The 26,964-nt window shown below is 37.9% G+C and overlaps 1 protein-coding gene across 4 annotated transcripts; it reads right to left on the bottom strand.

Moving 5' to 3' along the window:
- Nucleotides 1–2: 2 nt before the first annotated feature.
- Nucleotides 3–26,964, bottom strand: phldb3 (pleckstrin homology like domain family B member 3). Of its 4 annotated transcripts, none has more exons than XM_011485687.3 (15): nucleotides 26,631–26,964; nucleotides 18,172–18,327; nucleotides 17,893–18,003; nucleotides 17,487–17,624; nucleotides 17,038–17,166; nucleotides 14,083–14,235; nucleotides 11,319–11,429; nucleotides 8,532–8,633; nucleotides 8,198–8,282; nucleotides 7,586–7,781; nucleotides 6,455–6,536; nucleotides 6,055–6,204; nucleotides 1,358–1,580; nucleotides 1,020–1,105; nucleotides 3–714 (listed from the first exon to the last, which is right to left on the bottom strand). In XM_011485687.3, the coding sequence occupies exons 2-15, from the start codon at nucleotides 18,316–18,318 to the stop codon at nucleotides 580–582; spliced, it is 1,848 nt and encodes a 615-aa protein (XP_011483989.1). In that variant the 5' UTR covers nucleotides 18,319–18,327; nucleotides 26,631–26,964; the 3' UTR covers nucleotides 3–579. The 4 variants fall into 4 exon arrangements, with proteins under 4 accessions (XP_011483989.1, XP_011483991.1, XP_011483992.1 ...); XM_011485689.3 differs by having other exon boundaries at nucleotides 1,358–1,568; XM_011485690.3 differs by having other exon boundaries at nucleotides 7,586–7,751; nucleotides 26,631–26,960.

Raw genomic sequence — 26,964 nt, 5'->3', positions numbered from 1 at the left:
AGTTACTTTTTTTTATAAACGAATATTTAATATTGCATTAATAACATAATACATCATTTACTCGCAAATCAAATCCATATAAACTTTTAAAAAATAAATAATGCAAAAATGTTTTTTGAAACAGACACAGGAAGTTTATGTTTCCATGTAAAAACCTGAGAGTATAAAACAGTTTAACCAGAATGAAATAAAAAGCAAAAGACTCTGACAGTACAGTGTCAATGTGCTGGTTCCTGGTTGTTTCCGCTGCTCCTGTAGTGTTTCGCTGAATAAACCAGTCTGGTAATGTCGAACTTTGACCAGCAGAGAGAGGTAAAGCTACGAGAGTATCCAATGTTCAGTTTGAAAGCTGCTAAGAAAAAAAAAAAAAAGATCCTTCTTCTGGTATAAAGATGATGAGCATCATCACTGTCAGTACCAGCTTCCTCTGTTGTTCCAGCACGTCTGCTGAACCCGTGCTCCAGGATCCTAGGGTCCCACAGGCAGATCTGTAATCAGACCGCCTCTTATCCAGCAGAGAGGGAAAGAATGACTCACAGCAGCTTCGCTCCTCGTTTCACAGTTTTATATGGAAAAAGGTCAATATCGGCTGTGCTCGTCTGTTGCTGTAACAATGACGTCCATCCAGATCCGCATGGACACCGCATTGGACGCAACCAGGAAGAACAGACGGTCATACGTCTTCACACAGAACGTCAGGCTCGGCCGTGGAGACTGAAGGGAGACGCCATTTTTAACGTTAAGGTGAATTCTGATGAAGCATTCATCAGCAGATTTCAAACACAATCTCCTTGATCTAAAGATGGTAAACAGAGGTACTCTAAAAGCATACCAAAGACGACAATCAAAACCTAAAAATTACAATAAAGACCAATAAGCTTGAAAAATCCTTTTTACCTTTATGGAAAACCGTAATTTTTATACATCTTAACACCACATTGTATATATTTATATCACAGCATATTTATAAAAACATTCAATATTTTGTCAAAATCAGTTAGTGTGGAGACTAAACTCACAGAGGTGGCTGTTCGTAGATGGTCATAGTAAACCTCCTCTATTGCCTGGAAGTAAATGACTCCCTTCAGCTTCCTTTCATCACAATCTGCAAAAGAAACACAACAACTTACTGAGGCTGCCTGAAGTATTTGACGTTAACATAACATGTTTTTGTCTCTTTTCACTTTCTAAGCTTTATTAATGTGATCCAAAGGGCGATTTTCTGTGTAATCCAGCAACAATGCCTTCTTTTGGATGAGCTTCAATTGTGTGTCATGTAAAAACTCCTTTTTGGTGCCAACACAAAGACAAACGTGCAAAGTCAGCATGCGCGCGCAGCTTCCCCAGCCAGTCTAACCTGTATAGTAAGCTAGTCGCCTGTGGTCCGTGTCAAACAGGAACCATCTCTTCTTCCACGTCTTCACCCTCCCTCCTCTCTTGGTGAGGAAGCCTGCGCAGCGTCGAGGCGTCAGCCGCAGGTCCGTGCAGCCGGTGACCCCATGACCCAGGGACTCCACATGGGCCCGAAGGTCAAAGTTTGGAGACAGAAACAGGGGCAGGCTGCGCTGCTGTGGAGACAACTGAAATTAGATTGTGGGTTAAAACAGGAGAATTTCCATGGAAAACCGCATTCAGTGGCTCTTTATAATGGATGCACTTGTTTTTGGTTCTCAACAGGGGCTCTCTGTGATCAGATGTTAAAAATAAAAGTCATGACATTATGCAACTGGCAGAATCTTAAAACTATCTTCAGAAAAAAAAAGAAGAACAGAACTTAGAGGATGCAGTTAAGAACTAAAGTCTAAAAGCCGACTGTGCAGCAGGGCTGGGGAATTTAAAGTCCAAACTCTTTAACTTCAGCTACCAGCTTTAGGTTCTACAACTAAAACTCTGGTAGTAAAGTTATTACCAACTCTAGTGTAGTTTAACTGTTTTTATTGCAAAAATGCATGTTTGAAATTAATTTCATGCATGAAAAACAATTTAAATTAATGTAAAAACATTTTTTTAAAAAGGGAATGCATTCAATTAACGGAATACATTCTGGCTCTTGTGCATCAAAGACTTAACAACTGCTTTGTTAATGTAACAATATGATCATATTTAAAGAAAAACAGCGACAAATAAAACTTCCAGTTCGATGAATGGTGTTTTTAACAAGTTCTTGTTGAATTTTTTTTAATAACGGAGGACATAAATTAAGAAATTGAGCTGAAAATTGAATTTCTGAGTGAATCAGGAGCAGACAAAAAAAAGTCGAAAAGAAAAATGTATTTGTGTTGTAGAAATTATGCTAAGTGGGCCACGAGCTCCCTGTTCTGAGTTCTCAGCAATTTGAGGGGAAGTTGGAGGAGTCGCAATATATGTGGAAAAAAATACAAAGTTTACAGTAATTGATAAATTGTCTGTCGCAGTGGATGGAATACTGGAATGTCTTACAATTGAAATATGTAACAATTCAGGGAAAAATGTCATTATAACTGGATGGAAAAGATGTTTACCTCTCTAAATATCAAAATATTATACATCTGTGGAGACTTCAATATCGATCTGATAAACCCCAGCAAACATAAAGCAACCGACGACTTTATCAGCAGAATGTATGCTATGAGTTTATATCCAACCATAACAAGACCCAGCAGAATCACTACTCAAAGTGCTACTCTTATTGATAATATTTTTACAAATAATATAGAATACACTCATATGAGTGGACTAATGATATGTGACATAACTGATCATTTACCAGTTTTTGCACTATTTGACATCAATGTGAAGACAAAGAAAATTATAAAAGAACCAGTCTACAAAAGGCTAAGAAATGAAAAAACCATGAATGCTCTGAATAATGACTTATCCAGACAAAACTGGAACTCTGTGTACAGAGAGAAAGATGTCGATATTGCTTATAAATGTTTTTTAGAAATATTTAGGTCACTTTACAATAAGAACTGTCCAATTTATAAATTCAAGAACAAATTTGCCAAATGCCCTTGGTTAACCAGCGGTCTACAAAATGCTTGTAAAAAGAAAAATAACCTGTATAAAAAATTCTTAAGACAGAGGACAAGAGAAAGTGAACAAAGATATAAGTCATATAAAAATAAACTAACTGAAATAACACGTTACAGTAAAAAAGTGTACTTCAATAATCTACTGAATGAAAATAAATACTGCGTAAAGCGAGTTTGGGAAATATTAAATAACATCATTAAAAATGGGACAAAAAAGCGAACTTATCCAGATTACTTTACAGATGAGAAGGGTCAAAGCTATGACATGAATGTAGCAGCAAACGGTCTCAATAACTACTTTGTAAATGTGGGTCCAGAGTTGGCAGCGGAAATTCCAAAATGCAAAACTAGCAAAGACAATAACCCACCCATCGAAAGGATCCCACACTCAATCTTTCTCTCTGATGTGAACGAAAATGAACTGATATCAATTGTGAATAATTTCAAGAGTAAAAACTCAAAAGATTGTGAGGATATAGATATGAAGGTGGTGAAAAAAGTCATTCATAGTGTAGCTAAGCCTCTAACATACATATGTAACTTATTACAAACTGGGAGATTCCCAAACCAAATGAAAATAGCCAAAGTGATTCCCATCTATAAGAGTGGAGACAAACACCAATTTACAAACTATAGACCTGTTTCTCTTCTTCCACAATTCTCAAAAATTTTAGAAAAAATATTCAATGATAAATTAGCTTTATTTATTGAAAAATATAACATTATAAATGAAAACCCATATGGTTTTAGAGAAAATAGATCAACCTCATTGGCTATCATTGATGCTGTGGAGGAAATCACAAATGCTCTGGACAAAAAGAAATATGCAGCTGGAGTTTTCATTGACTTAAAAAAGCATTTGACACTCTCAATCATGACATCTTACTTGACAAACTGGAAGTGTATGGGATAAGAGGACTAGCGCTAACCTGGGTCAAAAGCTACTTAACGGGGAGAAAACAATTTGTCAAGATTGATGAATATACATCAGAAACCAAAGAGATAAGTTGTGGTGTCCCACAAGGATCAATTCTGGGCCCGCTGCTATTCAATATTTACATAAATGATATATTCAATGTTTCAAAGCTTATGAAACTCATATTATTTGCTGATGACACAAATATATTCTATTCTACAGACAATCAAAGGGAACTTATAAAGGTGGTGAACACAGAGTTAAATAATATAAAACTATGGATGGATTACAACAAATTGTCTTTGAACCTAAATAAAACCAAAGTGATGTTTTTTGGAAACTACAACACAAATAAAGAGCCCTCAATTGTAATAAATAATGTCTTAATTGAAAGTGTTACAGAAATCAAATTCTTAGGGGTTTTTATCGATGACAAACTAAGTTGGAAGCCACACATCAGACACATACAAACTAAAGTCTCAAAAAGTATTTCAATCGTAAATAAATCTAAACATATATTAGGATACAACAGTAGATATTTATTGTACTGTTCTTTAATATTACCATATTTCACCTACTGTATAGAACTTTGGGGTAATAATTACAAGAGCTCACTACATCCTCTCTTTCTACTTCAAAAACGAGCCGTCAGAGTTGTACATAAAGCCGGATATCTTGATCATACGAACAATCTATTTTATCAATCAAGACTTTTAAAACTGTATGACCCTGTGGATTTTTACACTGCGCAACTTTTATACAGAGCCAGCTGGAAATTGTTACCATCCAACATCCAAAAACAGTTCTTAGAAAATGAAGGAGGCTACAGACTGAGGGGATGTAGGAACTTCAAGATCAAATTGATAAGAACCACAAAGAAAAGTTTGTGTGTGTCGGTGTGTGGCACTAAACTTTGGAACAGTTTAAGTAATGAGCTCAAACAATGTTCAAATATTCAAATATTCAAGAAAATGTATAATGTAACTCTTATTTCAGGATATGAAGATAAGAGGATTCAAGGATCAACAGGTGCTTGAATAATTCCAAATACGTGTGTGAACTTGATTGTGGTGAAATAATCAAAGCTCTTTTAATTACAACCAATGAGTGTTACATTGTAATGTGCAATAATGATTACTGAAATGTTTAAATTACAATCAATAAGCTATTGATTTTATTTGTGTTCTAATGATAGGAGCCAGTTTAGCTCGTGCTGGTTTGCGGCGCCTTCCGTCCGTGAAACCAGGGTTCGACTCCGGGCTGCTCCCTGTTCCCTTCTCTACCTCTGCCGGTTCCAAGCCCGGTTTGAGAAGGTTGCGTCAGGAAGGGCATCCGGCGTAAAACATTGCCAGATTTACCATGCGACTTGTTCGCTGTGGCGACCCCTGATGGGCGAAGCCGAAAGGGGAAGGAGGATGTGTTCTAATGATAATCAATTATTATTACATATCGGTATCGTTACTGTTTACTGAAATCATGAATGAATCTTTTCTGAAGATCATCAATCATTTCTAGGCACTGGATTTTGTTACTTGAAGAGAATCTATCTGATCAGAACCGGATTTAAAACACTGTAAAACTATTAAATGAATGGACTCAGTAGGGGTGGGATTATATAAGCTTGCTTCTTCCCACTCCTTTTCAAGCAATAAAACAAACTCTACTTATACTTCAGTTAATGATCACTGTATTTAATTAAGCAAATGTGATTTAAGTGACATTTTTGTTTTGTTTTCTGTCTTTTTAATCTATGCATTTCATCATTTCTGTAATGAGTTTGATAAATATGTGTAATTTTTTTTTATTGCTTTGACTACAATGCTTGAAATAAATCAATAAATCAAAATCAAATCAAATCAAATCAAATCAAGTTGTTGCTCCGTACCAACAGTCCCGCCCACTACTCGGAGACAAATTTCTAACAAACGTTTGCTGCTCTGCAGAAACTAAGTCCTAGACAACCTTCTTTTATTTTACTTGGCTAAAAATGGCATAATCAAAAAAAGACCGCTGGGAACGCCTTTATAATAATTCAAAAGATGATCGTAGTGGGAAAAATGGAGCAGAGAAGGTTAAAAGCTATACTATATGTGCAGAATAATATGTTTGATATTTCATTCTTACCGGAGATGAGTTTGGAAATGAAACGGCCTTTGGTGATTGGTTTGGTACCAATTCTGGTTCTTGTTGATCCACTGGTTCTGGTGGTTCCTCTATTGAAGTGTTAAGTTTTCTTTGGTGTGTCTCCTCCAACATCGCACGCCGTCTCTCTTCCTGAGTTCATATGAGTTGAAGCAGAGTATGAGACACTTGTTTTTAACAGAAAAAAACAATTCCTTTGGCCTCAGAGCCACAAAATCCTGAGATTATGCCGTTTGTTATTTAAGATTGCAATGTTGACAAATTCCCATCAACATGCTTAGGTTTTTTTGTGTGTGTTTTGGGGATCAGCCAGTTGTTTGTAACGAGATGCGTTGTGGAGGATTAGAGGTGTTGCGAGTATTTCCCGTGCCAGGTGACTCACCCGGTCCCTGAGTAACCGCTCCCTCTCCGCTTTGGCTTCCTTCAGTTTCCTCTCAATCTCCATGAGATCCACCAGACACGGACTGACAGGAGAACACCAAACATTACAATCAGAATATTCATGACAATAATCCTTTTTGCTTTTTCACTCAGCTATAAATAAGCCATAAAAGTTAGAATTTCTAAATGTTAGAGACTACATTGGAGATAAAGAACAAAGAAATAAGATGTTTCCTTTGTTGAATGATGCATTTCAAGACATTTAATGAGAACTTTACCCTGAAAGAGATGTAACCCCCTCCACATTTTACAGCGCAAGGAGTAGTCTGAGTAGAATTGGATAAATATGTATCATGGAGCAAAAACGTATAAATAAATAAACCGGAGAAATGAAATATCATCCTAAACAATCAACTGGCCTACACCCATCTTCTTCTGCTGTTTGTTTACTGTTAATGACCGGCTGAGCATCCTGTTTACTCCAAATCCTGCTGTACGCTGCACTCAACAAGTCCAGAGTGAAAGTCGAAGGAAAACTGAACAGTTTCTCACTTTAATCCAGCTGTAAAACAAACTTTGGCGAGAAATTCAGTTAATTGTACAGCACAAGTGGTTGTTGTTGCTGTTGGTATCATTAGTTATTGATCTTAGTTGCACTAATACTAGGTTGCAACAAAGAAAAATCCCTACCAGACAGATCATTTGGCATTGAATTTCTGATTTTTGTTTGTGTAACCATGCTAGACTACAGCAGACTGTCACTTAAATATGAGCTTAGGACACAACTGACTATAAATAAGTTTATGGTTTGTCTCGGTTGCAGAATCTGCATTCTAATATAAATAAACCTGCTAACAGGCAGAATGAACACTTTTTGACTAATAGATAAAATTGTGGTTCAATGCCTAAAAATAAAAACCTGTAAAAAATGAACTTATCCTTAAAAAAGTTGCTAAATCCAACTAAAACATGGTTTGTGCTGTATCAGGATCTCATAGGCAACATACAAGAAGCTTAAATGTTTAAAAACTAAACAATGCAAAACAGGTACAAGTATTATTGCTGAACACACCTTATCAAAGGAATTATTTATGAGCTACTTTATACTCTACTTTCATCAAACTAAACCGACCTGGCAGCACGAGAGCTGGTTGCACTGTTGCATGGAGTCAGCAGCCCGCCGCCGTTGCCGCTCACAGGTTTGTGGCCGTTAGCGTGGCCGTTGGTGAGTCTGTGTGAGACGTGGGGGGACGCCTGAGCCTCTGAGGTCTGGCTGTCAGGAGGCATCCTCAGCAACCCTGCAGGTGGAGGGACATGCAGAAGCACTGCTGAGAGGAGCAAGACACAAACCTTTCAGTGAAGTCGACACTTTTTAATGACATCAAACCGTTCATTGGTAATGAAAGTGAGTGGAAAAGGAGACCTCTGACAAGACCAGTCACAACCCGCAACAAATGTCCAAATAAGTGGGTGTGAGTGCATCCAAACAGATTCACATTTGTTTTAGCAGGAGACTACGAGGGTTTTCTAACTCATCGGGCCAGTATAGGCAAATCCTGCTTTCTAACAAGCTGGGAACGCTGGTGACACACCTCTGATTTGACTAAGGGAGGGAACAGAGCAAACAGACAAACGAGGACACGACTCCACAGAGCGTGCTGATTGTCCTGCACAACAAAAGTCTCAGCTTGAGTAATCAAAGAGCACAATAGAAGTTAGAACCAGAGCAGCGATGGGAACGTACCCTGCACTGACAGCGGCCTGTCGGCCAGTCTGTTCCGATGGGAACTTCGCCGCCTTGGTAAACTGTTGGCTTCTTTGTAATGGTCCTGTAGGTTTAAAGACAGAGTCCAGTGAGTGTCATCTGTGATTTGGAGCCCACAATTAGCTGATTTTTACATTGATATTTAAAACAAATTGACAAAAAATATGCACCCATATGCCATTAAATCACTTTTTTCCCAGTTTTCAACATCTTTTAGCTGCTAGTTTTACTGCTGAGGCCAACTGGAAGCTGACCCATCACCTACAGACTTTAAACGAGTTCAGTGAGGTATCCGTGACGACCAGCTGCACACCTGTGGAGGCTTGTGAACCGTCGAAGGAGAGAGTGACATCATGCAGGGAGTGACGTCTGGGACGTTCAACCAATCACTCAGTGGTTTCTTCTCTTTGAGAACCTGCAGGACCAGAAAAGATTTGGAAATTCAACTTGAGATGATTACATTGCAGAAGGAACCAACACTGGAACTTGAAGGGAAAGCGACAAATAGTTCATTTGAAAAAAGGCTGTGACATTCCACATCCGACTGAAAGTCAAAGTTGGACTTCAAATGGAGATCAAGTTAAGAAAGTTGTCCCAACCAGCTTTCCTTCATGCTCCACTAACACTGGAAACTTGCAGAAAATACATGCAGTGCAGCGTTTGGCCTTCTGGACAGATTTTCCAAAAATGCTTTTAAACAACAGTCCTCTTGCGTTTTTCTCTTTGAAGCTTAGTTAATGTTTCAGAATATACCCTGGATTTGACTAAACTACTTTTATCATTTTACTGTAATGTGATGTAGTATTACACTATTTGCCATCGATAGTTGCAGATCAGGTTTACTTGCTCTCAAAGAAAGTTGAAAAACTTGTTAAAAAACTAAAACGGATACGCATCAACTGCATTTATTTTGTACTATTTACTCGTTTCAGCTTTCTAAACAATCTCTTCTCCCGTCCTCAACGCTGCCACTCCCTTCTTCCAGCCTCTCTCCGTCTTTTCTCTCACCAACCAACAAACTAAATATGCAATACTAACTTTTGGAGGGAAAACGCATTTGTTGGTCTAGTTTTTAGCCTACCGTTCTGTGCAGAGACGTGAAACTTCATCCAGCTTGCAGTTTTCCCCTCTCACGCATCCCAACACATGCTCCCTTCTACAAGCACCACCACAGAGCCCTCCCTCCCCTGTTTTCTCCTCCCTCTGTCTTCTCCCTCCTCTCTTCCTCCAGCTCGCTCCGTCCCCTCTCTGCGTCTGATTTGTGTTTTCCTCCTCCAGATCTTGTCTCCAGCTCATTTTAACTGGTGCTGTCATAACTCTGATCAAAGACAAACCACTTCCAAAGGGATAAAGTCACTTTAATTACTGACTGATGTACTTTGGAGAGCAAATGCTAACAATATTAACAATCTGCATGACCCAGAGTGCTTTGCTCCTAACCTCTAAGTAATATTTATTGGAGATTTCATGAAACAGAACTGTGTCTGATAAACTCTACGATGGCTACAGATCCTGTATTTATTAAAACAGAAACAATTTATACAAAACAAATAATTAATACAGAACTAATGTTTGAAAGATTATTTCCATCTGGTTGCAATCTGAATTAAAAAAAAAAAGAATTATCTCATTAAGTCATCATCTGCTGGCATTTATCCCAAACTGGACCACAGAGGCAGACAGTCGGTCTTTAGAGGGTGTGGTCAAATCACAAAATGTGAAAATCATATCTCATACATTGCTATAAATTGCTGATACCTTCTTTAACATTCTTTCTTTCTGTGTGCATCTTTTAATAAGTACAAAAAAATGAGCTCTTACCAAACAGAATAGATAAAACTACATTTGCGTTGTTTCTTCACAAACTTATGGGGATATGAAGCCAAATTCAATGGGAGACGTGTGGAGTTGCAGTTTAAACCGTTTCAGTTTTAGCTTCCTAATGACCATGAAAGTGAGTTCTTAGAAACATGAAGTGCTGGAAAAGTCTCCAGTGACAAACCAGACCTGGGTAAAGAACCACACAGCAAGGGATTCACAACTCTGTCTAGTTAAACGGACACTAGAGGTCGGAGACACTTCAGCAGGAAAATGGAAAACAGGCCGAGTGCATTTCCATCTGGACGCTGCAGCGAGCAGCTGCTTTCCTACTACTGAGGCCTAACTACTGGGATTCTGTGAGGGATCTATTTTGTTTCAACTGAACTAATAGAAATTTGAGACGTTTTTTTCCTCATTTTGAATAAAAGATAAAAGAGCACACTTTGACTTTGTAATTCACATGATTTTAGAGCAGACTTCATCTTAGCCTCTCACTTGTTTTTTGTATGCATAAAGAAATTGGGCGTTATTTCAGCAAATTTGACTTTTGCTCCAGCTATAAAAGTCTAATCTAGACTTCATGCTTACAAGCTGAGGAACTTTTACCCATTTAAATGGTATAAGAGACAAGAAGAAAACCCATCTATTTATAATGGAAAACTAAACTAGTACAGAAAATCAAAAAGCTGAAGGATTTGCTAAAATAATGTTACAAACACAGACCAGAAATGAGCTCTTTCATCATCCACATATGTTTTAGCCACAAGTGAGGTTGCTTTGAAAGAGGGCTTTGACTCGATCTGTTCAACTCTGTCGTTGAAAAATGTGTAGCTGCTCCTAAAGTCACCCTAGTTCACAAATTCACTGTTTCTTACATAACAAGGTTTGTATTGGTGTAAATATTACCGCTCGTGCACAGAAACACAACACCATCGTCATCATTATCGTCGTCGTGTTGAACAAAATTTTGCTTTAAACATGCTCTATAGTGCTATTATAGTGACAATATTCATATAGCTAAAGTCAATGAATACAAAAATATCTTTTTATATGAATTCTTTTAAGAGAAAATTCAAAGTTAAAAAATAATTTAAACTAAGCAGCTTTGTTTGTACAAATCTGAGTCCCATAGGCCATGTCATTTACATTGCATCTTTAAACGGATCAGCAGAATTATACAGACGTTTTTATGTAATAAACAAGCAGTGTTTGTTTCATGATCCTCCCAAAAAGCTGAAGAGACTCTAGAAACTCCATAAATAAACCCATTTTCTCCTACCATCTGAGTTGTGTGGACGAGCTCCCTCTTCTCCTTCCTCAGAGCGCTCAGCTCTCGTTCCTTCTCCTTCTCCATCTCTCTCAGCTGTTCCTCCAACTGCTGGACTCGCTCCTGAAAATTCAAACAGGAATTTCCGTCAGTGTGGACAGCCATGTGGTTTCTTCTCTGCAGAAAAAAAGCCCAAGTACGGCTGCTGACTCATCTGACCGGCATGAGATTTCTTTTTATTTTGCTGTGATTCAACACTGGAAACAGCCCAGAAAAAGTGACGGTGAGCATGATGCACAATGCCAGGTAAGATATTCCCAGCAAGAACACACACACACAAAAAAAAAATAAAAAAATCCAAACATCTGTTCTGTGGGTCAACGAGAGGTGAAGGGCAGAGACTGATGACAGCAGAAACAAACCTGAAACCAGAACCTGAGGGCAGCAGTGACAAACAGAACGATATAAGATGTCAGTGGCATGAAAAGACAGGATGATTTGCCTGGTGACTCTGACAATGCCCTCCTTTATCTGCCCTGTTTTACCCCTTCTCCTCCTCCTCCTCTTCCTCTTACCCACCCAAGTCAACTGAAAAAACAATTGCACATTATTTATCCAGTATCTGTTGTTGACTGGAAGCCTGCGTGGTCAACGCAGCAACAGCTGAGTCTTGTTTCTCACAGTCATGAGGGCATCTTTTTTTGGAGGAGTTCAGCAAATTTCAACAGACTGCAACCCTTAATATTGAGATGAGGAGTGAAAATATTTTTAAAAAGTAATATTCTTGGTTTATTTGCTTATGCAACAACATTAACTGCATGTAATGAACACATGGCAGCCTAAAATTTACTTTGAAATTGAAAATATAAGTTGAACGATCCTGGCACACTCCATTCTAAATATTTAAAATTTGATAACTTTTTTTTCCCAGGTTCCTTTTAGATACATTTCTTTGCAACGTTTGAGTAAATGACTGAATGAAAGTCAAAAGGTATAAATGTATGGAAATACAACACTCATTCAAACTGAGGAACAACACTTTAAAGGTCTGTGGTTATGGGGTCAAATCAGAACCAACTAAAACTGAATGAAAAAAATTGTAAATTTGAAAACAGAAATTGTTAAAAACAAAATAATGAAAATTGCACATTGTGAACTTACATCAAATATGAAAAAATGAAATAAAAATTCAACATTAAAAAAAAACATTAAGAAATGTGCTTTCAATTTTTGTTTTTGGCCATTTTTCTCATTTCTCTCCCTCTTTGCTTTCAGTTCACAGTTTTAATTCAGACTTCGGTGTTGAGCCTTTAAGTAGGGGTGGGGCTTTGAGCCCATTCGCTAACGGGGCCTCATTAACATTCGGTGACAGAGGTTATGGTGATGTCATTTCCATTCCAGGACAGTCTTTATTGTTTGTGCTGCCTTTGTCATCCCTCCTCTGATGTACCAGGCTTCAGTATCACTACTGTATGGTGGTCTGATCCTTATGTGCAACCACTAACAATATAGGGAAATAGTTCCCATCAGCATCTGTTTCTCTTTGAATGTGTTTCCCAGTTTCTTTTCTCCTATTAACCTCTAAGCAGAACTATTGGTTTTGATGGACTTTAGTGCCAAAGTTCTGTATAGCTGTTTCCTGCAACAGTGGTCTGACAATATGTGCTATAAAGCTTTTTCAAAATTATCACTGCTTATGTCAGGAAGGACGGGAGAGTCTTATTTGAAATTACAACCATTAACTGTAGAGGATATTATGTAAATCTTTTTCTGTCTTATAGTTGGTATGATCTTATACAGTAATGGAACAGTATTTAAGACCCTCTCTTATGAAAACTGTGTTTTTAACATGTTCTTGTGGCATGTTTATGAATGAAATTGGTTTGTGAAAGACATTAATTAAGAAAATAAAGCTCAGAAAATTAAGCTTTCCGAGTATTTCTTTATTCAAATGGTTGTGAATCAGGATCAGACGAAAAACATGGCATTTAAAAAAAAAAGTGTCCTTGTTACGCTGGGCGGGCCACAAGCTCCCTGTTCAGCTCAATTATGATGCATCCACTTATAGACGACTACATTCATGTACGTCTTTGTTTTTTTGGCCAAGCTGCCTCAAAATGGCTCAGATACTGCACGTCATTTTTGTTGCACTGGTAATGTTAGAATGAAGGTGTGGGGGGGCTGTTGAACTAGCAAGAGAATGCATAAACAGAGAGCTCTCCAGATCAGGGAGAGGACAGGGTTTCTGTGCACTGACAGTACGACCCACAACTCAGAGCCGAATTTCTGTTGAACAACTGCCGCTCTGCAAAAAGCATGTCCTAGAAAACTACAGGTTTTTGGATTTTGGCTAAAAACAAATTAATATTTAAAAAAGCACTGGGAACACTTTTGCAATACATCAAAAAAATGATCAGATCTTTAAGGAAAAAGAAGGAATTAGATTAATTTCAAACTGCACAAGCAATGCAAAAAGAAAACTGATTGGTCAGAAAATGAATAAGAACCTGGTTTATGTTTGAAATCATCAGTCTTGCAACAATTGCCTTTAAATACGGATAAAAAAAGGGAACATTGTGGGGGGAAAAACAGAAGAATATTGGATTTCAGTGTAGACTCAGTCACTACTGACGTCATCAGAGCTCCCAGAGGAGGAATTTCTTTGAGGGTAAACATGGACGCGCAGCACATGACAAGCTGATAAGCTGTAAACTCGTGCTGCACATCAGGGAGCAGCTGTAAAATTCTCTTGAAAGTTCCCTGTGAGGCTGTTTACCTGAGCAGCGTTGACCGCATGCTGCTGACATGACAAGTCCTTCTCTCTATCTCCGTCCTCGCACTCCTCCTCGTCAATGCCGCTCTCCTGCTCCAGAACACGAAACTCCCAGTCTTCAAAAGCCCGAATTGCCGCCTCCATCTGCTCCTTCTCCTGAGTTAAAAAGGAAAGTCTTGATCTGTCATTGATTTATTAAAATCACACATTAGGCTTAATGGCATAAATTGCTAATTAATAAGGCAAAAACAAATTATTACTTGAATAAAATATCACTTGAACTCACAATTACAAAAACTCAAGTTTTAAAATGGCAAGCTGGATGGGTCAAAAATGAGTTTCAAAGTAAAAGTTTGTTTCTCGTTTTCATTAATTTTATCTATATTGCAAATTAAAACATTGTTTTATAAAGAAACTAACCAGAAGATAAAATGATGTCATCACTGTAGTTAAACCTTTTAAAATGTCAGTTTGTGACAGCCATCATTCAGCATTTGTACAAAGTTTAGAAAATGTCATTCTCTTCACAAATACAAACTTAATTCAAAAATGCATATGATTTTTTTTATTATTTTTAAAATGCAAGACATATTTTTTGCATGTATTAAAATCTTTGATGTTACTTGTGGCATGTTTTGGTAAAGTCAGAAACATTTTTTAAATCATATGAAAGACCACATTTTTACTGTCCCACAAGATGTGCCCCATATTCCTTTCAGTCTGCTTTTTATTTTTTTTTTAATTTTTTAAGGAACTTGTCCCAAACCTGTTTCTAAAAGCAGTTACCAAACAATTCTGACATGTTTCAGCAGAGCACGACTGCGACAAACCTGTCATTGAAGCAATTCTTTCTTGTCACATTCACAAGAAGACTACACATCCTGAGCTCTGCATGGGTGTGTGTAAAACTCAAGAATCCTTGACACAGCAGGTCCAACAGGTACTGAACAAACCCACACATTGTGTGAAACAAACAGCAGCAGAGTCAACACACCCTAACACTCACTGTTTTGAGACAACATGAAAGTAGAAGCAATTTCTTCATTTGGAAGGCAGCCATGAAGGTGCAGTCATACATAAAGATAATAAAAATATATCTTATGAAATTCTGTTCACATATAAATGTCTAAATGTGAGTAATAATTTGACACTTTAATACGATATCCTGTTAATTTGTTGCATCAGTTACTGAACTGCCTGACAAGATCCTGTGAATGAGCTTATTCCCTGTTAACAAGATCAAAGTAGAAATACCTCCATTGTAACCACAGCTGCAGCGAATATCCGCACTTTGAGCATCATTGGCTATGCTTCTTTAACTATGCTCAATTCTCAGCTTGTTTTTCTTGTTCCAGCTTTGATTTTCCCAATCTGTCTCCACTCTGGATCAGCAAAAAGACTATAAAAAGATTATAGAAAATGTTAAATGCAACATTTTAGAAGGGGGAGGGGGTCACCAGGGACCTACTAATCAAGAACGTTTAGTACTTTAGGAACTTAAATAATCATGCCATATTCTTTTTTTAGATTTCTTTTACTGACTCAATTTTATTATTAGCAATTATAGTGTGGGAATGTCAAATTTACTAACCCAGCAACTCTAAAGCTAGTACCCATCCTTTGACATCATTAAATATAGTACAAAACAAAAGCATTGGGATACATTGGGGGCTTGTCCGGGATATTCAAACCCAAGTTTTAAACTTGGATTTAAAAAGAACTGCTATGTTAAGGTACAAGGAAATGCATTGACAAATAGTGGTGCTTTCAGGTGCGAGGCAGGAGCAGGACTGTTTAAGCAAACTCTGATGCTGTGATACATCACTGCCCAAAATACAGCCTTTGTATAACAACAGATTATCATCAGAAATCCAACAGAATTACTGTACTAACAGTTTATCAACTTTTTAAAAAAGATATTTAAACCTTAGACAAAGAAGTCTGATCAAAACTAACCTCCGACAAAAGTGGCATATCAATAAAGTTTTTGTACGTTTTGTTAAATATAGTCCATGGACACTGGATCTCTTACTGTTGGTTTCACGCTCAAAAACTACAACCTCCTGTTTGCATTCTTTCTGGTAAATGGCGTATACTTATAAAGCGCTTTTCTACCTACAAGGCCCAAAGCGCTTTACAGTCACAGACCCAGTCACACACACATTCACACACTGATGCCGAACACTGGCGCCAACCTCCCACCAGAGGCAAGGTAGGGTTCAGTGTCTTGCCCCAGGACACTTCAACTCATAGGCGTGCAAAGCGGGAATCTAACCTTATGACCCATGATCTTACGATCATGGGTCGACCGCCCTACCGCTACACCACGGCCGCCCCATTTAGGTTTTTTTTTCCCTTATAGGAAATGTATTCAGAATTTTCACTTGCTGTTAAATGAAGAAATACTATGAACTTGCATTTATTGAACTAACGTGCACAAGAAGAATCCTGACCTAATTATTTACTATCTGTCAGTGCGAGCTAATATAACCTCTGTGTTCTTATCTGATGTGTTGCACTTCAGTTAGCTGGGTGAGGTCACACAAGAGTGCATGTGAATGGCAGATTATAACTAAACCTTCTCCTTTCTTTTGTGATGGACAAAAGTAGTATCATTTAAAGAAGCTATTCTAGTGAAAAAAACAGTTTATGCACACATTAGTTTGTTAGCCAAATCTGAAGCATCCAAGCATTACTGATAATGTTTTAGATATTGCTACAACAACATAAGTAAGCCTCCTGCAGGACATAAATTCAGCGCAGCTGAATGCCGTTACTCAACTTCAAGACGTCACTTGGATGAATGAGAATCTTCATCGACACATCCAGATTACTGTAAACCGGCATCGCTTTTTGGAACTGCCACTAATCTCATACATTGTAATTGTTAGAAAGCATGAGCCTTAAAGTCATGATATCATTCTGGTCATAGTTCAATGTTTTGTTGCAGTTGCCCACCTGCTGTAGCTGCACTGTTAGCTGTTCCCTCTGACTCTCCGGCAGAGTGGGAATCAGCTTCTCTTTCTCCTCGCACCTCCTCCTTAGCTCTTTCACCCTGCTCCTCTCCTCCTCCAAACTCTCTCGCTCCTGCATTAACAGAAAGAGTGAGGCGACACTAAAGTTATCCACTCAACCCCCCAAAAAATACCAAAGCACATGAATATGGAGGCCTAAAACTGTTGGAGTTAAAACACAAGCCCAAACTTTAGGCTCATAGAGCTGTGCATCAGTGCGTTAAGCAACAAACAATAATTGCCTAAAAGCTGATTTATCATTGACATCATGCTGTGTTGGTCTTAACTGACCCTTTATGTGTCCACTTGGTTTAGGACACCTCAAGCTTTGTTTTTCTGTTGTTTGTGACCTCTACATTAAGACACATTGTCTACAACAAAGGTGTCTTTTACCTTGAGTCTGCCTGAGTGTTTTCTCCTGTCTTGTTGTCTGGCCACCGTTTTTAGAGTCTCCAGCTTCTGCATGTGTCTGTGCAGCTGCTCCTTCTCAGTCTGCAGCTCACCCTGCAGCAGAGCGATCTCCAGCTGCAGCTGCAAGGGAAAAAACGAGGTTATAGAGCTGAATCATACACAACAATCCAAGCAGGAGTGGTTCCCAGGTACACACTCTTTACCCTGGACTGGACTGGAGCTTGAAATGTGAGGTTTTAAAAAATACTGACTTCTTCAGAACTTTTTCTTATATCACCAATCATTTTGGTTTTAACTAATTAACTGTTATACTGATTTTTTAAATAATAAAACAGTTCAAATTTGTTAACGTTTTCCACAATTTATGTGACTTTTCTAAAGTTCTTACCTCAATCTTCAGTTCTTCTCTTTGTTGATCGAGTTCCGTGATGCGGCGTTGGAGATTTGTGGGCGATGCCAGGACCCTCAGTGAGTTTCCCTCCAGTTTCTTAAGGCAGGACTGACAGAAATAAGCAAAAGAGTTGAGTTTGTCACCACATGTAAGCCGTCGACAGACAGAACATTGAAAGCAGGGATGATGAATCGCAAGGAAAGTGCATCCTCAAATGCAAGGCGAGGGATAAACTGAATTACACCTGACGGAAAAAAGCATTTGTCTGTCATTTACCTTTTCTCTTTCTGTGCCGCTGCTCTCCGTGTCTGAGTCTGCCCCTGAGGAGGCGGGGCTTTGACCTTCAGCCGCTCTGCTGATCCACGCCGACCGCGGACCCTGCTGCCACTGGACCCTGGAGCTGTCCATGTTGTGCTGGGGCATTTCTAAATACTAAAACACAGGGGGGCGTTTTTAGGCGGAGGGTTTGGTTAACTTTAGGGAGCATTGTTGTAACCTAATCCCCCCCGTTGGCTGAAAGGGTGTGAGAGATCAGGTGGCAGTTTACCATGGGGATATCACAGTTTAGTTTTACAGCTTAGGAACTTAAAACACAGAAATCCCCTCTAAGGTTTCAAGAAAAAAAAAACATCATTTAAAAAGAGGAAGCAAAAGCAAAAAAGACTGGGGAATTTAAGATGTGGTCTGTGGTTGTGTCAGGGTCCCGGTGTCTAGAAAGACATACGTCTCTTTTCTGTTAAAAGGCTTTGATGTACACAAACAGTAAGACAATGTATGAAAGATGACAGGCTAAACTTTGAAGTCTGGATGATCTGAGTTTTGCTTTGTCACATCCAATAACTTTCAAAGTACAAATATCATTATGTTGAGTGTTTATCAAGCTCTACATCAAAGTACAGCTAAACTGCTTTGTATCACCACATTTTTATTCTAAAGTCTCCAGTCTCTGTTGTTGTATCGCCTTATCTCTGTGGTTTCACTTCACAAAAAAACATGCACGCCAACAGAAACATATACGAGCACAAAAAGACCAAAAGCCAATTTATGGGAAAATACTTTTGACTCTTAGTGTTGGAACCTTTTCCCAGCAGATCCAACCACACCCTCAGAGCCCTCCTTCAGAGGTCCACTCCTTATAAGGGACCGATGAGGGTTGAGTGGAAGTCCACAGATAAATATACAGATGAGACACGACTGAAGGCTTCTGAGCAACAACTGGCACTGTGGCGTGCAGAGAATAAAAACAACAGGGAGAGATGAGGAAGAATGGACAGACAGAAGACGCATAGAAGAACATAAAGACAAATCCTGATTGGGTAAAATGTGCCCAATACACTGAACCTCACATTGCTCCCAGTGGTTACAAGTTGGCGCCAGTATACACCAGCGGAGCCGCCATTTCTGTGTAAATGAATGTTGGTAAATGGGACTGTGATTGTAAAGCATTTTGGGTCTTCTAAGAAGGCAGTAAAGCGCTATAAAAGTATAAACCATTTACCATATTGCATATCTGACCTTGTTGTAAAATGGTATGTCATGACTATGCACACAGTTATCATTTCATAAAGCGACACTCTGGATATTTAGTCCATATTTTCAAAGATCTAATTCAAACCACATTTTTTAATGATAGTTTTATTTCAATTTATTTTAAAGACATTAGTCAAATGTATGAAAATTATACAAAGTATGATATTAATACAGTTTATAAAGATTGTTATTATGTATTAATAATTCTTAATCTTTTGTGACTGTGTCTACCCCCAACTGTATTGTTTTAGAAAAGAGAAGAAAGAAAAAACTTGTGGAATAAAAAAAAAACATATACAAGCAAACACACAAAGGACAAACCGTTAGACGGCCATCCTGTTATTTACTTTCCAGCTAATTCCTAAAATCCAAACCCACAAAGGCTAATGTAAACATCATAATTTAATGAGCTAAGCTTACCCTAATCTATCCATGCCATAACATTAAATTGAACCAGAAGTTCTATCGAGTTTCCCAATACCTGTCATTACAAAGTTTGTTGCTGGAAATGGTCCTAAACCAAAGAACCAAAGAAAAGTATTCAAAAACAAACACACACATTTCTCCTAAGAAACCATTAGAACCAGGAAGCGTTTGTCAAAATCTGAAAAAGAAAGAGTAAAGTCCAAATAGTTTTAAATTCATGAAAGTGTGCAGCGCTTGGTTCCACATGGGATGCAAACATGACTAGAAATGCTCTGGTCAGCCAATCAGGAAACAGATGAGGAGACATCAGCAAGAAATGAAAACAATGTGGAAATGTTAATGAGTTTGAAGAGCTCCTGAAACAAGAAAAATGTTTTTTTCTTAGGGAGACAAATCAATCTCAAAAATATAATATTAAAACATTGTTGCTGTATGTTACTGCTGCGTGACGGTTAAAACAAAAACATTTAAACATGCCAGTGCATGTTGTCATTGATAAACTGGAGTTCCTTCAGATTTATGGCTCTGAGCCTCTGAGGTCATTGATTACAGTATAATATAATAAAATATAGCAAATAGACTGTATATATGAAAATGCCTTTAGCTATTTGCATTCTATCAGAAATATTAATAACATACTAAGTGGTGACTAAAAGTGAACACATCATTGCACAATTATGTTTTCCTGTCTGTTCAGATGAATCATGCTGTGTCCAATTTACAAAATGTTTGCAGTAAAAGTTTTCCAATTACACTGTGAAAAACCTTGGGGTGGGGGGGGCTTCATACAGGGTTCTTCGTTGGTTTTAAAATGTACACAAATTGGACCATTGTTTAACACATATTTCTTTTTTTTTTTAGAAACACAGACATTTCTGTTTAGCGAGCGCACATTTCTATGGAAGCATTTGGCTCTCTCAATTAAAAAAAAAAGTCAATACCAAAAATGCTTTTTTCATTTTCACAATGAAGCTGCGTTCTTTGATTCAAAAAGAAAAAGAAAATTGAATCCGCCAAACTATAAATATCTAATTTGACAATTAAAATGGATTAACATAAATGCTTTTTCACTTTCACAATGCAGCTGCATCAATTGACTTAAAATAAAAAAAAAATTAAAAAAATCATTGTAAAAAAAAAAAAAAAAAAATCAATCCTCCAAAATGCTTTTTCATTTTCTACTAAATGAAAAAGCATTTCTGGTACTGACTTTTATTTTTTTTAATTATGAGAAACAAAGGGCTTCCTCACATTTCAACTTGGTTTACGATAATTTTTTGTGTGCAGAATTTTAAAGCCCCTGTTAATACAACTGTATTTGCTTTTTAAAAGCCATGTAATTTATTTGATGGTTCATTTGGTATCTTTGTGATAAGGTATAAATAAATATTATAATTATGTTTCTAAACATAATAAGACAGAACAGTTCTTATTTTTTACCCATATTGATTTGTTAATTATTTAGGAATTTCTTTGAATTCCTTTTTGGCATTTGATAGGACAAATATAAAGAAAATTTAGCTTAAAATTGCATTTCTAAGTATTCCTTTAGTCATTTTTTTAAAACAGGAGCAGACGAAAACACGTAGTTTGAAAAAGATCGTATTTGTGACTATGAAAATACGCTGGGCAGGCTGCAAGCTCCCGGCTCCGCTCCATTCTGATGCATCCACTTGTAGACGACATGCCAGTCTCCATTTTTCTCGTCCGAGCTGGCATCTGGCTCAAAACTGTACGGCTGGATTGCTCCAATATTGCTCCCCATTTTTGTTGCACCTGTAATGTTACGTTGGGGGGTGTGAGGGCTGTTGGCTAGTGGGAGAGAGTGTAAACAGAACTATCAGCAACTGGAAGGGGAACAGGAGTGGGGTTGCTCTGCACTAACAGTCCCACCCACAACTCAACTATAATGAACTGCTGCCACTCTGCAGAAACTCTGTCCTATAAAATGATACAAGTTTTTTTTTTTCTTGGTAAAAATGGCATAATGATAATCCTAGACCACTGGAAACACTTTTAAAATGGATCAGAGATAATCAGAATAGGACTTTAAGCAGAATTCCTGTTAGTCTTTGAGGAAGATGCAAAGTAGTTTCACAAACAAGACGGACAAGGCTTTGCCTTAAGTTATGTCATCATCTAAACGTGTGGGTGAGAGTTCCACTTCCAGCTAAAGTCCAGTGAGATACTGTATCAATGACAGAGCCCATAGAGACATTCCGGAGTAAAGTCCACGCTGTCGTGTTAACAAGCTGCCTTTGGTCCGCACTGATGGGACACATCAATGATGCAAGAAGGAGGAGGCCAGCAGAAGAGGAGATAGAACCAACATTGAAAATGAGCAGCTGCAGAAGAAAACAGCAAAGTTTACCCTAAAGCTACATTAAAAAAAACAAAAAACAAAGAAGTTTTGTGCCCAAAATAATTGGGCTTGATTGCAGGGAGGAGAGTGCCTCTGGAGAATAAGATAAGAAGGGTGAGCATGCAAGAGCACAGTTTAGGATCCACTGCCCTACTTTGTGTGCATGTGTCACTAAAACAAACGTTAGGGCAACACATTGCTATACTCATAAACAGAGACATAAGGCAGCCTCCTGGAGCTAATTTCAAAGCTAATCAACACTAACTAGCGGGAGAAACATCTCTGTAGTGTGAGGGAGTCAAGCAGATAAGAAAAGAATGCCACTAAAGTTCTTTCCTCCCACCAGAGACAAACATCAGCAAAACTTTATCATTTATCTTTCTTCCACTGGAGCTTAAAACATCTTAGATTGTATTTGAATCAAACTAATCCATACAAACAGATCTGTCAACACTCAGCAAAAAAAGTGTCTAAATCAGGTCAATTGGATTTTCTCTTGAACATCTGTTTGTACCTCATGTTGTTTTTCACTTAGAGAGGTTTTGTGTGGGTTTGAAATTTGAACAGCGCTGCACAGCTGATGTAACATAGCTGTGCAAATATTAAAGTGAAATTAAAAAGATGATTTCATCAACTTAAATTAGCATTTATGCTGTATTTCATTTAGCAGAGACATTTAGGGTTTTTACAGCTGGACTTCTGCAGACACTTTTTTGCCTTTGACTGTTAGAAATACATTGAAGCAACTATTAAGATCCTAATTTGACAGTTGACAAACATAACGTATCTACTCTGTCTCAATTTTAGTGTGATTTTTTAAGAAATAAATATATTTTAAACTTCAAATGAACCAATAAAGTGTAACGTTTGAGGCTTGTAGAGTCTGAGTAACAGCTTTTGGGGTCTTTTTTTTTATTTCTCTGCACATTTTTCCATCTCTGCTGTCAGCAGCTTGGTTATTGATGTATGACAGAGGCAGATGGCCTTTGGTCCAGCCTCAAACTGAGATTATCTCTTAACCAGAACTTTCTTGAATATTCCTCAATCAATCTTTGACACGGAAGGGTGACATCAAAGACAACCATGAAAGCAAAAGTCTCCAACAGAATAAGCCTCAATATCAATCAAGGGATAAACTCATTTAAAAAAAAGGCAGATTATTTTGTAACGGCTGGTTTTATCTTCCTTTGTAAAATCTACAAACAAATTTAAAAAAAAAAAAAAGTTTCTTGCAAAGAAAGTGGTATAAAAATGTATCATTCTTGCAAATTTTTAAGCAAAACATTAACATCATCTTATGTTTCTGTTTTGTTTTCTGAACGTCTATGTCCAAAAAATTGATCACCAAATTACAATCAAAACAGCTTTCAGCACCTTACACTGTGGCTCCATAATGGAAGGAAAAACATTTTAAAAAAAAACAATGTGGAATGACCTTGTCCCCATACGGACCCCTCAGTGACACTGGCGAGGCATTCTGTACACAAAAACCATAATGTCAACCCTGACTGCAGCTATGTTCCACCAGATACGTTCAGGACAAAAGAGCTCCAACGCTGGCGGGGCTGTAAATCCTGATTAGAGCCCGTCACCGAGCTTTCAGTGCAGGAGAAATACAGGAAAACATGTAACCATTGGAACATGGGAGCAGAACTGTTTGCTAAAGAGAGGAGGCAGCTTCCAATAAAAATGTCATCTAAAGGCCTAAAGAAGTCATTCAGCTACCCTAATTAGATTATAAAAAGGTAAAAATAAACGAACATAAAAGAAATATGAAAAATATCCGACTATACAAGTCCATTGGATCAAATTGCTTAATCTGTTTGATAAAAACCAACTTTTTGGGAGCACGTTGACCCAGATTTCATGAAAATAATCTCTTGGTCACTGTGAACTTTAAATGTAAACACTGGCAGAAGTCATGCAGTTGCTCTCATGTTTTAACTTCCACTTTTGCACAGATTGGGAATAAAATGTGCTTTAAAAACAGAAATTTCCATAATTTTCACTAAATTCCTGTCTAAATGTATTTAATAAAATGACACTGCAGCAAACAGGATGTGGATTTTTGCATAAATGACCAAAACATGAGAGTGTGACTGAATTTATAGCATTTATTTTTAAAGTAAATGCACTAAATTTCCAAAACAATTATGCAGAACGGTCAACATCTCACAAAAGATGCATCTTCAGTCGCACTCAGTGAACTTCCTGTGGAAAAACCATAAAACCCCAACTATAAACTATAACTATAAAGACTCAAGAACTATAAAGACTTGTCACCCTATTCTTTTTTTTTTTATGGTCACACATTATATGCATCTCCAATTCAAACTGATCAATTCTTCTCATTCAAAACATTTGTTTTAGTTACAGAGCTAAGACCACAATTTCCCTTTTCTTTTCCCCCCAATGATTTCAAGCAATCATTTTATTTTTTCCCCCTTTTTTTTTTTGCTTGGATTTGCATTATTACGACTAATCAAAGGCAAAAAAAAATCTGCAGATAAAATTTATTTGTAAGGTTTGGGAGGTTGAAACAACATTAAAATATTTCCAATCTTTCCTTGCATTTAATGACATTCTTTGATGTTTGGAAGCATAAGTTTGTCTTCCATCAGAGATGAAACCACCCGCGAGCGTTAAAAAGATGAACCACAGGGGTCTGTCCTGTGCTGACCTGTGGACCTGCCACATGTGACTCCTGCTGGGAAGCCGTAAAAGTCCAGGAATCTGTCATCGCATTACAAGTTTGTGTGGATGGAAAGCAGCTGAGAGACAGGAGACCTTTTTATGACCCACCTGATACTCTAACAGTATGCTGAAAAGTGATCAATTCAGCCTAAAACTTGACTGATGTACGACTGCAAACTGTGCCGTCCAAATGCAAAAACAGGGCAAGCCTCAGCTGTCTGGATGACACAGTTTTTTAGCTTTTTACAATAAAAAAAAATAAGAAAGCAAGCACTGCTCATACTTTTACCAGAAAAGAAGGACATTTAATCCAGACATTTAGTGTTGATGAAAAATTAGCAAGCTGTAAATGAGTTGCACAAGAGATTCATCACCTCTGATGTATATTTGCCCAAACATCTCACTGCTTTAAACTGACATTTGTAGAGAATTGGCAGAGTAAAGAGAGAAAAACTGGTTAGTGAGCATTTACTAACTCTGAAAGCACCAGTTTGAGCAGTTAAAAAAAAAAAAAACATGCATATCCCCACAAGCTTCTATTGCTGCAATTTTAGTTTGGAAACTAACCTTTTCTCCCCCTGGAAAGTTGCTTAATTAACATTACAATATTAAGCAAACATTACAAAAAAGGTAAGATATCAGTGCTCCACAAACAGTGCAACAACAACAACAACAAAAATGTTGAACTTTGTCAATCATTGGGAGCATTTTGTTCTCAACTTAAAACTATAAATATGGACATTGTTCATGTGGATTCTCTGAATAGACAAACACAAACCGAACATATTCAATGTTGACTAATGCAAATTCTAAGAAACTATTATCAGTAACCTTGTAAAATAAACAACACATCTGTTTGATTTGTACTTTTTTTTCTTATATTATTAGTTTGTTCTGACTAAAATGGAAAAAATGAGACCACAGTAAGTGATGATGAATTTGTGATTCAAGGTTTACACTACTGCCTTACAGTAACTTTCACAGCAAAACAAAGAAACTCACTGAAACTGGACGTACATACACTTTACACTGTTGGTGCAAAGTTTGAAACCATAGGTATAAATACAGCCCCAAGATTTAAAGTGCAGAATCAGTCAGGGTTCTTGTTAAATTCTTCATGTTGTAACTTCATGCATCACAGAAATTCCTTTGGAGTTAGTGGATCTGTGGGAATTGCATTGCAAGACGGAGTGATCCATTAATGATGGCCTGCAATGCAGGGCTCAGACAGATTTGTACAGTGGACACTAAAATGTAGAGTGTGTGTGTGTGTCTGTGTGTGTGTGTCTGTGTGTGTCGATGTGAGAACTGAAAGAGCTGAAGGCACAAGTCCTCAGACAGCAGATCTGTCCTCATGATCCTGCTCTCCCACCCACTCTGTTTACTCACTGAGAGCTGATGGGAGGATAAAGAACCAGATATCTCAAGGTCTTGTAAACAAATATGGAAATTTAGGTTCTATTAGGTTGAACACAACGGATTTTCCCCTCAGAGAGGGAAGAACTGAATTTCAGAGATAAAACATGACCAGACTCACTGAATCATCACGCAGCTCTGAGTCCAAACGTGTCTGCTTCATAATCCAAGAAATAAATTAAGGGAAAGAGTTTAGATGAATTAATTCGGGAAGCTGGGGTGAAGAAGTCCTTCAATGAGAGGTTTACTCTGTAAAAAGCTGTGCGTAAAAGTTTGAAATAAAAGGGAAGTAATAAATATCTCTTACCTTAAACAAAGGTGCTGGAGCTCAACACAAGATGCGTCCCGGAGCTCATAACTGTCAGGCAGAAAGCAGCATTGGAGCGAACTGTGACCACACTGTTTCACTTTCGGAGCTGCGCTCTTCCTCCTGTTCTGGAGATTCCTGCCGCTCGGCCGGCAGCGGAACTTCTCTGCTTTGGCGAACAAACGGATTCCCGGCAGGAATGACAGTTCGGCGTCAACAGGTGAGGCTGAGCGCAAATCACGTGGAGGAGGAAGGAGGACGGCGGCAGCGGGGGAGGAACCGACCCCGAACGCGTTTTCGGTTTAAAGTGACGCACTGACGCAGCAGGTTGCGG

This window comes from Oryzias latipes, chromosome 16 (assembly GCF_002234675.1).
Source record: "Oryzias latipes chromosome 16, ASM223467v1".
NCBI classification, from domain to species: domain Eukaryota; kingdom Metazoa; phylum Chordata; class Actinopteri; order Beloniformes; family Adrianichthyidae; genus Oryzias; species Oryzias latipes.
This window is presented reverse-complemented; position numbering and strand designations above follow the sequence as displayed.

Excerpts from the sequence above, each read along its gene's own strand:
- phldb3 (XM_011485687.3), bottom strand. The coding sequence starts at position 18,318 with ATGCCCCAGCACAACATGGACAGCTCCAGGGTCCAGTGGCAGCAGGGT. Across the intron at positions 8,634-11,318 it reads TCGTCCACACAACTCAGATG|GTTCTCAAAGAGAAGAAACC; the intron begins GTAGGAGAAAAT and ends CTGGTCCTGCAG. Across the intron at positions 715-1,019 it reads ATCTACGAACAGCCACCTCT|TCTCCACGGCCGAGCCTGAC; the intron begins GTGAGTTTAGTC and ends GTCTCCCTTCAG.